Below are 15239 nucleotides of genomic sequence, written 5' to 3'. Positions count from 1 at the left end.
CTCTGCTACTGGCATTGCTGACGTCCATGGGCGACAGTAACCACTCACCATCAGGTGGCCCGTATGCCCGTATGCTCGGGTGCTCACATGGGTTATAAATAAAAAAAGGACAAAAGAAAACATTTAACAATTCTACCATTCGTTTCGACACGAGCAAATATTACAACAGACAAACAAATTCAGGTTTTAATTAATTAATGACTAATGAGAGTAATATGAATACCAAATATGTGTCTTTTGTGGGTTTCACGTTTCTCACATACTCCAAATTATTTTGAAGAAAACTTAACGCTGATTTGGAACTAAACTAGTCTTTGGCGGTCGGTGACGTATAGTATGAACGATTATTAAAAAAAAAACTTTGAACTTAGGAAGCCTTGGAAGTGCTACGTACGGCGGCGCAGCGCGTTGAGCTTCGGGTCTGCCGACCGCCTGCTGACGTGCTTGAAAGCGTCACGCCCCCCGAACCACCTACCCCGCCGGCACGGACTCCTCACCCACCGCACCTGCCACCACTGGACCCTCTCAACTGTCATCCTATGCACGCAAGGTGCGTTTTTACTAAAAACTACATTACATTACATAACATGACAGAAACGATAAGAAGCGATAAAGGAGAGCTATTAACTGGAAATAGTGCTTAAGATATGACCAAGAAACACTGCATCACAAAATGCCTGCGCATTGCCCTTGTTTAAAGGTCATTAATACTGTGTTATTTTTAATACTAGTGTCGAAATTTAATAATAATCACTGACACAAGATTTAATTTCATTTAATGTATACAATTACATTTTACTTATTTTTACTGATTTTTTTTTATTGTAAAGGAAAATGCTATTTCTTTTTGTAAATTGAAAACACTAATGCAATTTAATAGCTACTAAGCAGGTGGACGAGCTCGCAGTCCACCTGGTGTTAAGTGGTTACTGGAGCCAATAGACATCTACGACGCAAATGCGCCACTCATCTTGAGATATGAGTTCTAAGGTCTCTCACGTATAGTTACAACGGCTGCCCCACCCATCAAACCGAAACGTATTACTGCTTCACGGCAGAAGTAGGCAGGGCGGTGGTACCTACCCGCGCGGACTCACAAGAGGTCCTACCACCAGTGAAACTCATATTTATTATCTAATTATATGAAATTTCAACTAAATCGTAAATATCCAATATGTTTTTATCCTACACCGAATATTAAGGAAACATTCGCGTAAGAAATTTACTGTTGGCAGGACGTCTTGTGAGTCCGCCCGGGTAGGTACCACCACCATATATTTCTGCCGTGACACAGTAATGCATTTCGGTTTGAAGGGTGGGGCAGCCGTTGTAACTAGACAGACCTTAGAACGTATATCTCAAGGTGGGTGGCGCATTTACGTTGTAGATGTCTATGGGCTCCAGTAACCACTTAGCACCAGGGGGCTGTGAGCTCGTCCACCCACATAGGCAATTAAAAAAAAAGGCTGTTATACTTCTATAATCACAGATTTCGCCATAAATACTTTTATTTTCATTTGGCATCGCGCGATTTGCGCATATGTCACTGACAAAAAAGACTACACTTTAGACAATACTAATATAATAATAACAATAATAATAAAGACAAACAATATTTAATCTATTCTCAATTTGACCATAGACTATAAGCAATAAGAAAAGTTTGACAATAGACAAATAGTATGCATGCGTATGTGTGTAAAATACATGGCAGTGTGTGTAATAGTTTTTCTTTATTGATTGAATATATTTTTTATGCATAATTTAAAAAAATATTAACATTCTTCACTCCTTTTCTATATTCTCTATAAGTGTGGGAAATTTCATACTCCTCCGTCCGCGCAATTTTCGTAAAAAGGAGTACAAAGGTTTTGCTTCACGTATTAATATATAGATATTAAATGTGGTTTTTTTGCCAACGAATTCATGACCAGTCGTGTATTGAAACATAGACAACATCGCGAATGCCGCCAAACACCCTAAGACATGCGAGTCGAAGACTTATTGTATAGGATTATGTGCCATTATGTCCCATCAATCAAACCGAAGCGCATGATTGTGTCACAGCAGAAGTTTTTCTGAATGGTTGTACATACTCTGTTGAGGTCACACGATATGCCCTACCTCCAGTAAGGAATAGTTCACGATCGTCTTAATACTCACATAACGGTGTGGTTCGTTCTTTGACGAATCCCTTAAAAATCGCTTACTACACCTACCGAATCCATTGTGGAACTACATTAGAACATCACAGAGCTCACTAAGTTTGCTCCCTTTCTAATTCAGATTTCGGAAGGCTTCAATTATTATTATTAACTTTGTTTTCAAAATCGCTTCAACTTTCATAGCAATTCTTTCACTCTAAAAGTTAACTAAAAAATCGGTTGTCTGTAAAGTCAGTTTACTGAGGATAGTTGAACGTGACAACATCATAAGGAAATACTGATGGAATGGTTTCATTTTACAATTATCGCAATTATCGTTGCTATAAACAATTGACACCACATTCACTTTTCACTGAACTTCATACTTGATGATAACATGTAAATGTATAATTGTATAGCAGCTGTCCACGCGGATGCATCGCTCACTCAAGTAGGAGAGAGACAGATGTCGAACACTGCCGAACGCGGAGGTCGATTGTGCCTCTTTGTCGGTCGTTGCGCGCTCTCGCTTGCACTTCAAGCCTTAGATGGAACGCCTCAATGAGTCATGTTTTTTCGTGTGTGCAGCCGCTAGCCGGCTCCATAGAATTATAAAACGTTGTCACGTCAAAACGTAGAAAATTAATATGACAATAATTAAATTAATTTTGAAGTAATTTATACCTAAAATTTGCAATATTTCATAAGCCAACGTAATGTATTGTGCGTGTATAGATCATGTAAAATCACGTTTCAGTAATTAGGGGCAAACCGCAATGCCTCAACCACGGAATGACTAATAATGCATAATATACGGCGACACGTCTGCGGCACGTAATATTAAATTAATAAACATTGAATAGAGCGATAACGTTTACGTTGCCTTGTTCATGTAAGAGATTTTGGATTACATAATTTTTATTTACATTATTCTGGCTTTACTAGTGGTAGGACCTCTTGTGAGTCCGCGCGGGTGGGTACCACCAACTTTTTTTTTTTATTTTTTTTTATTGCTTAAAATGTGTGGACGAGCTCACAGCCCACCTGGTGTTAAGTGGTTACTGGAGCCCATAGACATCTACAACGTAAATGCGCCACCCACCTTGAGACCTTGTGGCGCATTTACGTTGTAGATGTCTATGGGCTCCAGTAACCACTTAACACCAGGTGGGCTGTGAGCTCGTCCACCCATCTAAGCAATAAAAAAAAGAAAAAAGAAAAAAAAATCATTTAGATAATGTATTAAGTGTAAGTCTTTCTGCAATATTTCTATTATGGATTTGAAATAGATTTTCGTTTCGCTTTTTTACTTAATTTCACACTATCAAACAGAAACTAATAAATTATATAATAATATTGAATAAGATTTTGAATTTGTTCATTCTAGATAGGTTTTTAAATCTTGTGCTAAAACTTTTATTTGTGAGAGGAGAAACGGTGAAGATACGAAGTTTTGTAGATTATCTATATATTAATACGTGAAGCAAAAATTTATATCCCTTTTTACGAAAATCGCGCGGACGGAGGAGTATGAAATTTCCCACACTTATAGAGAATATAGAGAAGCTGTGCAGAATGTTAATATTTTTTTAAATTATGCATAAAAATACATTAAATCAATAAAAAAACATTACACACACTACCATATATTTGACGCACACACACATGCATATGTCGGCGTTAAGCCAGGATTTACACACATAACTTCTTTTACAATGAAAATACAATACAATTCTATAAAACTTTAACATTACTTGTTTACAACAAAAAGCCACGCCTGAGTTATTCAGTGGTTTTTACACAATTAGCCATTTTGTGTTGGTTATAGCAACTACAACTTCTTTTATACAAACAAATGTAATTACTGCGAAACAATTCACAAAACATAGCTTAATATTCAAAATACATATTTTAGTGATTTTACATGACTCACATTTAATTTATTTTACATGAATTACTTTTAAGTAATATTAACTAACATTGTTATTATCCAGCCTAATAATAGATGGCGCCAACAACATCATTGCATAACAATTACAATACTTAATTAAATTATTAGTACTGTTAATTATAATATAAATTATTATTAATATTTATGCTTTATTCATATTTAATCATTTATACAGTCATTTGTGTTTTTAAACAATAATATAAACATTAAACATATTCTGAACATTTTCACATCAAAACAGTGTCTGCTAATTCTTAAATATGGTAGAATAACAGTTTTGTTGCTAATAATAAATAAATGTTAATATAGAATAAACTAATCTATATATTATTATGTTAATTATTGCCAACAGTGGCGTTTGCGCCCATACATACTATTTGTTTAATGTCAAACTTTTCTTATTGCTTATAGTCTGTGGTCAAATTGAGAATAGATTAAATATTGTTTGTCTTTACTAATATTGTCTATAGTATATGTAGTCTTGGCGAAATCTGTGATTATAGAAATATAATACATAGTCTTTAACAATAGAAATTATAATACATACACATATAATCAAAGTTAATTTTAAATGCCCAGCGAAGCGGACGGGTACAGCTAGTAAACTTATAATTTCAATTGATTATAGTCGAATTTCGACTACCGAGGGACTACTAGTCTTTATATATAAAAATGAATTGCTGTTCGTTAGTCTCGCTAAAACTCGAGAACGGCTGGACCGATTTGGCTAATTTTGGTCTTGAATGATTTGTGGAAGGATCCAGAGAAAGATTAAAAGGTAAATAAATATGAAAATGCTCGGAAGTTAATAAAAATAACAATTTTGTTTTTCCTTTGATATGTTCCCCATCGGACGAATTCCTTTTGTTTGTTTTAAGTTTATTTTATACAAAAGTTTAGGTCTTTTATTTATCGATTGAGGCACTACGAAGTCTGCCGGGTCAGCTAGTTCAATATAAAATCGGTACAGGTTATCTCAGACAACGAGCAGCGCCACAACTTCGTCATCGGAAGGGAGGGGACGGCGCGAGGCTAGTCCGGAGCAACACCGGCGCGACCTCCGCTTGCCGGACCTCGATCGACCCCTCCCTGTCTACGACATACAGTACGGGGTAAGCTTACATTTTTTTTCCTACCTAAACTGTTAGCCTTGAAGGGTCAGCGTAACCCTAACGTGTAGGCGAGCTCTCGGGGCTCAAGCCTGAAGGCGTTGCTAACGTTAGCCATAGCAAGAGCAGTGCTTCACAGAATCTACCACCGGATCGGAAACGCGACCCACTGAGAAGATCCGGCGAGAAACTCAGTGGGCTGTGTCTATGGGGGTAAACGTACATACTAATACTATACTAATATACAGGTAACCATCCTATAACACGGTAGATACGTTTCCAGAAAGTCCCGTGTTATGCGAAATCGTGTTATATGTATAAAACTAGAAGCCAATACAAAAATGAGAGTAATTTCTCTGAATGAAAAATCACAACTATGCATGTCTGTTTTTTTTTACCTATTAAACATTTAAAAAAAAGCAGTAAAATTACGGTTATTCCCATATACGAGTATTGTGTGTTCGTAGTGCTTAATGTATTAATAATTTCGTAAATAATTTTTAAACAAAAATCTCGTTATCGTATTGTAGAAGTACCTTGTATTACATGGTAACATACATTTTTATGTTTTTATTTCAGTACTATAATATTTGTCATAGAAATTATCTGACATTATAATTGATAAAACCAAATAAGTATACAATATCAATACAAAATACCGTTCACACCTAGCCAAATTAAAGCCGAAATCAGATATTAAAAACACCTTTACTCAATTAGATAAAACAGTAAAAAAATCAACGAGGAATATTACATTTATATAATATACATGTACATAATCAAATTTAATATTTCGTGCATAACCTTGAAAACTTAATGTCTGCGTGTTAAGTACCGTTGAAGGTCGTTTATAAAGAACATTATTGTGTGGGGTGGGTCCACAATAATAACCTCGTTTTGACTCGCCACGATAAATACTAGAACGGCCCTCGCATGAAACGAGTTGAAATCACGCGAGTTTGTTCTGCATAGAAGAAAAACGAATTATAATGGCTATGACTTGACAATAAAAATTTTGAAAGTGGTCTATGGTTTTTAAATACCGAACTTTCTATCGATTGTACTGTTGATTAAAGTTTTTATCGAATGATGAATGTGCATTCGAATTCTTAAGTATCGAAACAAAAGTTACGGAGAGCAAGCTTGGTTAGGTTATTTCAAATATTGTTCTAAACCTCCTAAATATTTAAAGCAAAAGAGTTTATAAGCAGTTTTATTCATTTAAACAGCTCGAAAAATAAAACAAAGCGAATCGCGAACATTTTTATGGTGTTTATTTATGCATATGTTCTTTTGTAACTATGTAACTGTCCCATCCCTCCTAGCCGTTTCTCACCCACCTGTCCTGGTGAAACTAGAAAAGGGCTACCAATAATTCTTCTTTCATAAACAAAAATAAAAAATACGCGCCACCCGAATAAGTCGCTTAGCGATCGCATATGCCATAAATATAATATTCAGAGAACCATACATACCATTCAACATGTGTGTTTGTTAATAAAAAAAACCAACAATGATAATACGTATTCTGTATAAATCTATAATGATGCAGAAAAAAAGATTCTCCCGAAAAAATCTCAGAGTCTTTAAACGCGATTTATCTATTCAGTAATTCTAAAATACTCTTTGCACATCTTTTTAGGTGAGTTGGAAAATATTTTTAACAAACTTTCAAGACTAAAATTCTTGTTGTATCTAAATGTCGTGTAGGGCACAGGCTTTTGACTTACGAAAATATTAAACGTGAGACCAAAATCGTAAAATAGTTTTAGTTGCATATCAAATAATATTCATCCCGTGTTGTTTTCCTTCGTGCTGCCCAGGATGACGGATGCGTGGTAAGAATTCCTCCTCCTCCTCCTAATAGGAGAAAATACTGAGTATGTTTGCTACGCAATCAGTAGATACGTTATTCCAATAATAGCTATCTATATACTATAATAATATATAATTAAAATATTTATTACAGGAGTTCGATATTGTTATGACAAAAGTTAACGGTTCCCTCGGCTTTACCTTGCGGAAGGAAGACCACAGCGCTCTCGGACATTACGTCAGAGCTCTGGTGCGGGAGCCCGCACTTAGCGATGGAAGGATCCAACCCGGGGACCGGATAATAGCGGTATGTCGCCACTACTATATTATTATCTTAATATATATAAATTACGTGTCACGTTGTTTGTCCGCGATGGACACCTAAACTACTGAACCGATTTTCACTTTTATTTATTTTAAATGTGTGTTTTGTTCCTACTTAGGCCATAGTATGGTTTTTATTTCGATTAATGGTCGCAATATTTATTAATTAACAAAAAAGATGTGTGGTGTCATGGGACACCGGACGGAGGAACGAATTTCCTTATTATAAAAATATTAATTTTAAGTTATATTCGAGGTATAAAGAAAATAATTATTCGGGTATACATTTTTTATTAATAACAATAAAAAAACTACATTATCAACTTCATTTTATTCACAATGATTTATCAAAAATAAATATAAATAATATACAAAGAAACAGCTATTTATGTGAATAATAATAATGACCGTCAGCATGTAGACTATACATTAGACACTATAGCCATTAATTATACTAAGACTATACATAAATAATAAAAATCTTCTGCTGTTCGTTCCAACAAGGATTGCTGCCTGATTTTTTAAATTGCAAACAAAATCTTTGTACACCGACCAAATGATTTCAATGCTGTTTTTTTGTGGCTCACCAAATTTTATAATTGCTAAACATTTCATTACTTCTCTATTATTATTGTGTGACATTCATATTATAATATAATACAGATGTTGCGCTGATGATGCGTTAGTAACTGTTGCACTCATTCCATAATTTCAACAGTCTAAGTTGTTCCCATAAAAATTGATAGATGGCAGTAGTATCTCTAAAAATAAAATAAAAAGTGTCGTGACAACTTTTCGTAAGAATTTTTTCCGTCTAGCCCCCTTTCACAACGCGCGATAAGGAACTTCGTTCCAATAAAATTATTTCTTATGTTGATTATTGTTATGAATTGTAAGTTTCATAAGTCCAAAACAGATGGTGTCTTAAATCAGTTTTTACAGACAATTGTAATACTGTCTGTTAATAATATCTCATAGATGGCGTTGTGTTAAAAATACCAATGTTTCACATAAGCTACAATTTAACGGCATAAACACCACGCGTTGCTGAGGCTAAAGTATAAGTGAAATTTATTTCGTAGTAAACGCAATACAGTGAAATCCAATTGTTCTTACTTTGTTAATTTTTGGTATTAGCATAGCCGGCCACGTGCTATTTAAAAACAAAAATCTTAGCCACAGCAACGTGTGGCCGGGTCTGCTAGTAATATGTAAACGTTAATTAAGCGCTTATTAATAAAGAAGACCATCAATTTTTTGGTAGGTACGTACTCCAGGGAAACTTGCCTCACAAACCTCACAAATAAGCTGTAATCTTATCTTATCTTATACCTTTAAACGAGCAATTCTTGTATATATATATATATAATCAGAATCTCGGAAACGGCACAAACGATTTTCATAAAATTTAGTATACAGGGAATTTCGAGGGCGATAAATCGATCTAGCTACGATTTATTTGCAGAAAATGTTGTTTTTTCATGTTTTCAATAATCAACTCTACCCGACATCTATTGGCGAATAATAATACTATTTTTCTTAATTGAGGGCAACTAAGCGCTTTAAAGAAACAACAAGATGGCATTATAAAAAAAAACCGCGCAAAGCTCGGTCATCATCTAGTGTAACATTAAGTGTAGTGTTGTAGTTTAAGTAGAATGTGTTGCATATGTTTATCTGAATTAAAATTTAACAGTAGATTATTTTTAAATAATCGATCTCTTTATAATCGAGGTCAGGACTTCCAGAGAACAAAACATGTAAATGATCATGTAGATATTTTTTTCGGAGAATTTCGAATGTTCGGTAATCAACTGAACTAAGAAAAACAAAATACGAGTATATACAATATAATATCGAGTATTTATGGATACGGAAATGAAGCCCGCAATTGTGACAAAGTTGCATAGCTTCAAACTCCTGACGCTATAAAATTGTTCAATTTAATATGTGATTGTTTAAAGTGTATCTCATTTTGGAATTAGAAGGTATAATAATAATCACATAAATTATAATAAGCTTCATTCTCCTCTCAGGCAAAGGTAATATATTGTTCCCATTTCGGCTTAGAGAATTAAATCCCCTATATATGTACATGTAACATTCAGATTAATATGAACGATTTAATATTCTTAATTCATTTAGACTTATTATTGTTATTTAGATCCCACGGTGCTATCTTGGAACTGAATCCTATTTAATATGATTTATAATTTAATATTATAAAATAACTGTGCCTAATAATTTTTTGTACAAAATAACACGTTTCGAAGGTAATTTTTTAAAATGCCTATGTATTTCTTTAAATGTATTTAATATATAATAGGTAATTTACCACATTCTTTAACTGTCAGTGACATTCGATCACTATCGAAATACTTTAAAGGAACTAAAGAGGTTCAACATCAAAGAAGTAAACTTTTTAAATATCTATAATTTAATATTTTCGTTATTCGCAATTACCAGTTTTTTTTTTTTTTCCTACCTAAGCTGATAGCCTTGAGAGGCTATATCAGCGTAACCCTAACTTTTGTAGGTGAGCTCACGGGGCTCAAACCTGATGACGTTGCTAACACGAACCCTAGCAAGAGCCGTGCTTCGCAGAATCTACCACCGGATCGGAAACGCGACCCACTGAGAAGATCCGGCGAGAAACTCAGTGGGCTGTGTCTGAGAGTTAATTTACTCGTCGAGCCCTTCGTCGCAAGCGACGGGTTCGACGAGAATGGTGACCGGTGCTTGAAGTACCTAGAAGCACCGTTAGTGGATCGGGAGGATCCGAGATGACGTGTTTTGGGCGACGTCGACTGCTTTCCATTCTGTCCGCAGGATCGGGAATGATTTAACTTAAACTACAGTATATGTGGAGATCAATTGACATAGTTTTTTATGAGAACACCTTTAAGCGCAGACGATTTCCTAGGTGTCATTAGTCTAACATGTTTCACGGAACAGTTACGGTAAACACGCGCTTATGAATCATTCGGCATGCGATTACTACATTTGAGTAAACATTCGTAAATACGTCGACGCTGTGACGTGCTGAAGATTTGCGAAAATAAACTTAAACGTGTTTGATATAAAACCCAATTAGAAAGTTTCACTCCGAGCCCGGGTCCTTGACTCCTGACGTTTAAATAACGTGAGATTCCTGAGACGTTGAATGTCTGATGTCAAATTCATTTAAAACCCTATTGTCGCAAACGTTTCATGTATTCATCAATTTCATTAATAAGGAATGTCGATATGTATTTTAGATTAATTTAAACTATTACCCTAATAACTAACGAACAGAATTTTACGACGACTACACCACTAATAAAAAAAAAATGTGAGCCGTCACGGGACGCCTGGCAGATGTGAAACATCGACATTATTTTGTAATAGTAATATGCAGAAAAGAACAGATTGTGATAGGAACTAAATATGTCATAATGATAAATTAAATATTACGAAAAAATAATTAAAAAATAATAAGTAAAACACAGGTTATGTGTACTGTAGTAAACAACACTGTATACACTACGGAGTATACACTATAGGTATCCGAGCTCAGTGTAGCGAGAGAGATGGCTTAACGCCGGATCGAGTGGGAGAGAATCGCACAGTCGATTGCGAATGGCGACGCGTCGCCACGCCAGAAATCGGTTTTACGTGCGGCTTTAGATGTTTCACATCAAAAAGTTCTAAGCGATGGAAAAATCACGTATTTAAACGTGGTATATAAGTCACTGTTTGGGCCAGATGACCCTTTATGTTTTTCCTACTTTATTTATTTATCTAAAGATACTTCTCAACACAAGTCTCCGACGTGCTACGATAGACATCGATAGGAAGATTCTGTCGATCTAATGCATCAAGACGGGAGAAATAATAATATTTTTTTGTATGATCTAAATATGTAACGCATTCACTTTCGAAATGATAAATAACTAATCATTAATCATTCTAAACCAACCGATTCTCGATAATTAAAACATTCACAACTTTCTCATCGTACGTGGTTCGTTGACCGCTCTCATCTAAAACCAAACATCGCAGGTGAACGACACGCCAATGTCAAACATGTCGCACGCGGAGGCCGTGGCCTTCCTGCGAGCGTGCGGCACTGATGTGCGACTCCGACTGTACCGCGACCACGCCGCCACGCCTTTATCGCCAATGTCGCCGAAAGAAGATGGACCCACGGACTCAGACACGCCCTTGAATAGACCTAAACCCCCACTAAGGTATGTTAATGATCTCGATTACATTTTAGGAATTCAAGATTCAATGGCTTAGTCTCGAGTTATTACTGGTGGTAGGACCTCTTGTGAGTCCGCACGGGTAGGTACCACCACCCCGCCTATTTCTGCCATGAAGCAGTAATGCGTTTCGGTTTGAAGGGTGGGGCAGACGTTGTAATTATACTTGAGACCTTAGAACTTATGGGTGAACGACGAGCTCACAGCCCACCTAGTGTTAAGTGGTTATTGGAGCCCATAGACATCTACGACGTAAATGCGCCACCCACCTTCAGATATAAGTTCTAAGGTCTCAAGGATAGTTACAGAGAGTATTATTAGATTAGTAGACGAGAAGACTAACAATTCGCGTTTAATCTCATCCACCAAACTCTATCAGAAACACAGATTTCTTCATGAACAATCTGTAAGTTACGACTAAGGAACTCTCTCTTAATTTAAGAAAACACTTTTTAACCACCCACTAAACGACTTCCCTGCACTCTTACACCCGTAGTCCGATCTCCGTCCGGGGTCAGAACCCGGTCAGAGTAGGGAGGTTCCCGCGGTCAACACTACAACCAGACAAAAGTTTAACTCCCAGAGGTCGTCAAAAGATGTGACGCAAATGCGCTGTCACGAATGTCATTTTTTACTTAAAGACAATAAAAGGCCTAAATTAACTGTAAAATATACGATCAACAAACTAGTAGGTACTACCACTTATACAAACAATGATGAAATAAGTGAATTGATGAAATTAATAAAATCAGGTATGAAACCCCGGACTTCTCCGGATCTAGTAGGTTAGTCCACTGTAGTAAAAAGATTCTTTTGTACCTAAATTCTTTTCTAACGCCTAAGTTCCTATCATAATTAGTGGTTGTAAGGCACGATGCAAGCCCAACGGTCACTACCATCCTTCCTTCTAAGAAACCAGTTCTGCTAAGAAACCATCACGCGTTTCAAGCTGTCAAAACATTGTACTAATGCAATTGAGACTTTATTCGTATATCTCAAGGTTGACATTCGCTTTTTTGTCTAATACAGACGTTGGGTCTTTTTTTGTTAGTATTTAAGGATTACCGGGTGACCCGGGGGCCTTTCCAGTTTCCACCAGGACAGGTGGGCCAGCAAAGGCTCAGCCAGGAGGGTTTAACGCTGGGTCCTCACTTTGATATCTTGTGACATTTATACATAGTAGTTGTAAGGTTATTCTACTAAAACGAAGATCGGTGATTTTTCCAGAAACAAATTATAAAGGTTTCTTTTTCTGCACAAATAATAAACGAAAACAATAATATATGCTTTGTTTAAATTGGTTTTGTTCTCTTCAATACATTAACCTAGTTTATTATTATCATTTGAGAACGATTTTGTACTGACCAAAATGAGAAATATGCTTACTGTATAATCGCAGTACTTTAAACACTATACTGCAACTAATTTATAAACGATCTATTTTTAGATTACAGGTAAAAGTCCTCTCTAATATTATGCAAACTCTATGCTAATTAAATCAACTTGCATTTGAATAAAACGCGATAACCTCAGTTTTTTTCCCTCTAAACTGGCAGGCTATTGCATGGCCTACCTGATAAGTAGCTACTGGGACCCATAAAAATCACAACATCTATACGAACACCAACTTTGAGGCAAGAAGATGACATCAGAATTTTGCATTGTATTAATCCGGTCCCTTAAAACTGGACTTACCTAAACCTACACCACGACAAAGATGGGCAAGACGATAGTACCTACCAATAAGGGCTCACAATGCGCTTTACAACCAGCATTTTGCGAGTTTCATTTTATTAAATGAAGCTGTGGGAAGGCTTAAACGACGAAAGGAAAGATCTTCAACCGAGCGTGTGATATGGCTCGGTAGACCGACGGTCCGAATATTGTTGTTCGGAACTTGTATATATGCAAGCTTATTCAGAGCAGAGCATTCAGAGATTCAGGCATCTGTCAATTATCTTGCGTTGTATGATGGCTACCCGCCACAAAGCTATTCCCTCATCATCAGAACTGTTCGTATAAAGTACGTATGTATATTCTTTAAAAAAAAGTACATGCCAGTTGGATTCAAATTGAAAACTGGCATAATTGTATTAAAAAGCATTTCCCATCATGGAAACTATGAATTAGAATTAGGATAAAGTTTCACAATAAAAATTGCCAATTCGGCAAAGTTTTCCGTCTTCAATATTAGTAACCCACGTTCCAGTAATATAACACGTACTTCAATAATCCTTTGGTCCCGTCGAAGTTTGTTTTCTATCTATTTGCTGTTTACAACTTAATTGTTCGAAATATCGCCTTCGGATACATTTTGTAAATTTACCGGATCTTTTGGCAAACGGCAGAATTTGAAATTTATCGTAATTAACCGCATCAAATACATTTCAGAAACTAAAATTTCGCATACTTTCATACATTTCCTTTTTATTGATCTCAAGATATCACAGTCTGAATGCCATCCCCAACTTGAGACATGACAGCAAGATTCCATTACATAATGACACTCTCATCCTTTAAATTAGAACTTATACGTGCATCGTGACAAAATTAGGCAAGATGCTGGAGGACGATGCTCATGTGAGCTCTTAATATATCCTTCACACCAGTAAGACCAAGTATCATCTCTACAACATCATAAATATAGGCACGTAATTTTATAAAATATTAATGAAAACGAATAAACGAAAATACATGCACTATACAATATAACATACAATATAAATGAAAATACTTCAATTATACTTCAATTTATATATACTACTACTATACTTGAATATAACTATACTTGAGACCTTAGAACTTGTATCTCAAGGTGGGTGACGCATTTACGTTGTGGAAGTCTATGGGCTCCAGTAACCACTTAACACCAGGTGGGCTGTGAGCTCGTCCACCCATCTAAGCAATAAAAATAAAATCTTTGGTTTTCGCAAGTCGTATATTTATCAAAAATTACAGTAATTGCCGTCTAAGGCAGCTTATACAGAAAGTAAATAACAAACGACGAATGGTTAAAAGTTTTGTCGTACATAACATGCCACATACACCTTTTCTACATTAGACAAACAACTAGAAACACCAATTAGCATAGAGTTGAAACTTTGTTGTTGGAAATATAGCGACGTGTACATTAAGTTCTGAATTATGTTGCCAGCCAAGTTGTGTAAATTCTACCTAATTATTACATTACCTTTAGAATTTACACGGAAACTCACGGTAGCGTTATTAAATTTTAATTAATTTACCAATCTTTTGATTCTGTTTTTATCAAAAGGGAATATAAGCTGTATTGGCTGTACGAATCTGTGTTAAAATTAATTTAATTCCCCAAAATTAATCACAAAACGTTTATCTGCTTGGGGGAATTTCTTTAACTTTTATTAATGTATTTTATGTATTTTTTCGTATTTTCAAACTAGAAATTTCGATTATATAAAGAACATGAAATATTTTACCGAATAGCATTACTTAAACGCACCACACTAGCTCGTTTGTAGTACAAAGACAATTCAGACTAGGTTTTCAAATATGTATTTATCTATACAAAACTTCAATCTGTTCTGCCTAAAATGAAATATATAAAATGAAGGAAAACACTAATCTTCTATACCGAATATTTCCCTTTTCCTCAATTCCTTCGCCCACATGTCGG

The 15239-nt window shown here is 35.5% G+C and overlaps 1 protein-coding gene across 7 annotated transcripts in view; it reads left to right on the top strand.

The window, feature by feature from the left end:
* Positions 1-15239, top strand: part of LOC114250564 (inaD-like protein) — a 108708-nt gene that overhangs the window by 77662 nt on the left and 15807 nt on the right. For 4 of the 7 annotated variants that reach the window (XM_089731846.1, XM_089731848.1, XM_089731850.1 and 1 more), the window contains exons 5-8: positions 372-550; positions 5066-5207; positions 7174-7326; positions 11385-11572. In XM_089731846.1, coding sequence (XP_089587972.1) covers positions 372-550; positions 5066-5207; positions 7174-7326; positions 11385-11572 — 662 coding nt within the window. Of the gene's footprint in view, positions 1-371; positions 551-5065; positions 5208-7027; positions 7043-7173; positions 7327-11384; positions 11573-15239 lie in introns of all 7 variants that reach the window. The other 3 variants (XM_089731845.1, XM_089731847.1, XM_089731849.1) reach the window with 1 other exon arrangement.

Source organism: Bombyx mandarina, chromosome 12 (genome assembly GCF_030267445.1).
Source record: "Bombyx mandarina strain Sakado chromosome 12, ASM3026744v2".
Lineage (NCBI taxonomy): Eukaryota > Metazoa > Arthropoda > Insecta > Lepidoptera > Bombycidae > Bombyx > Bombyx mandarina.
This window is presented reverse-complemented; position numbering and strand designations above follow the sequence as displayed.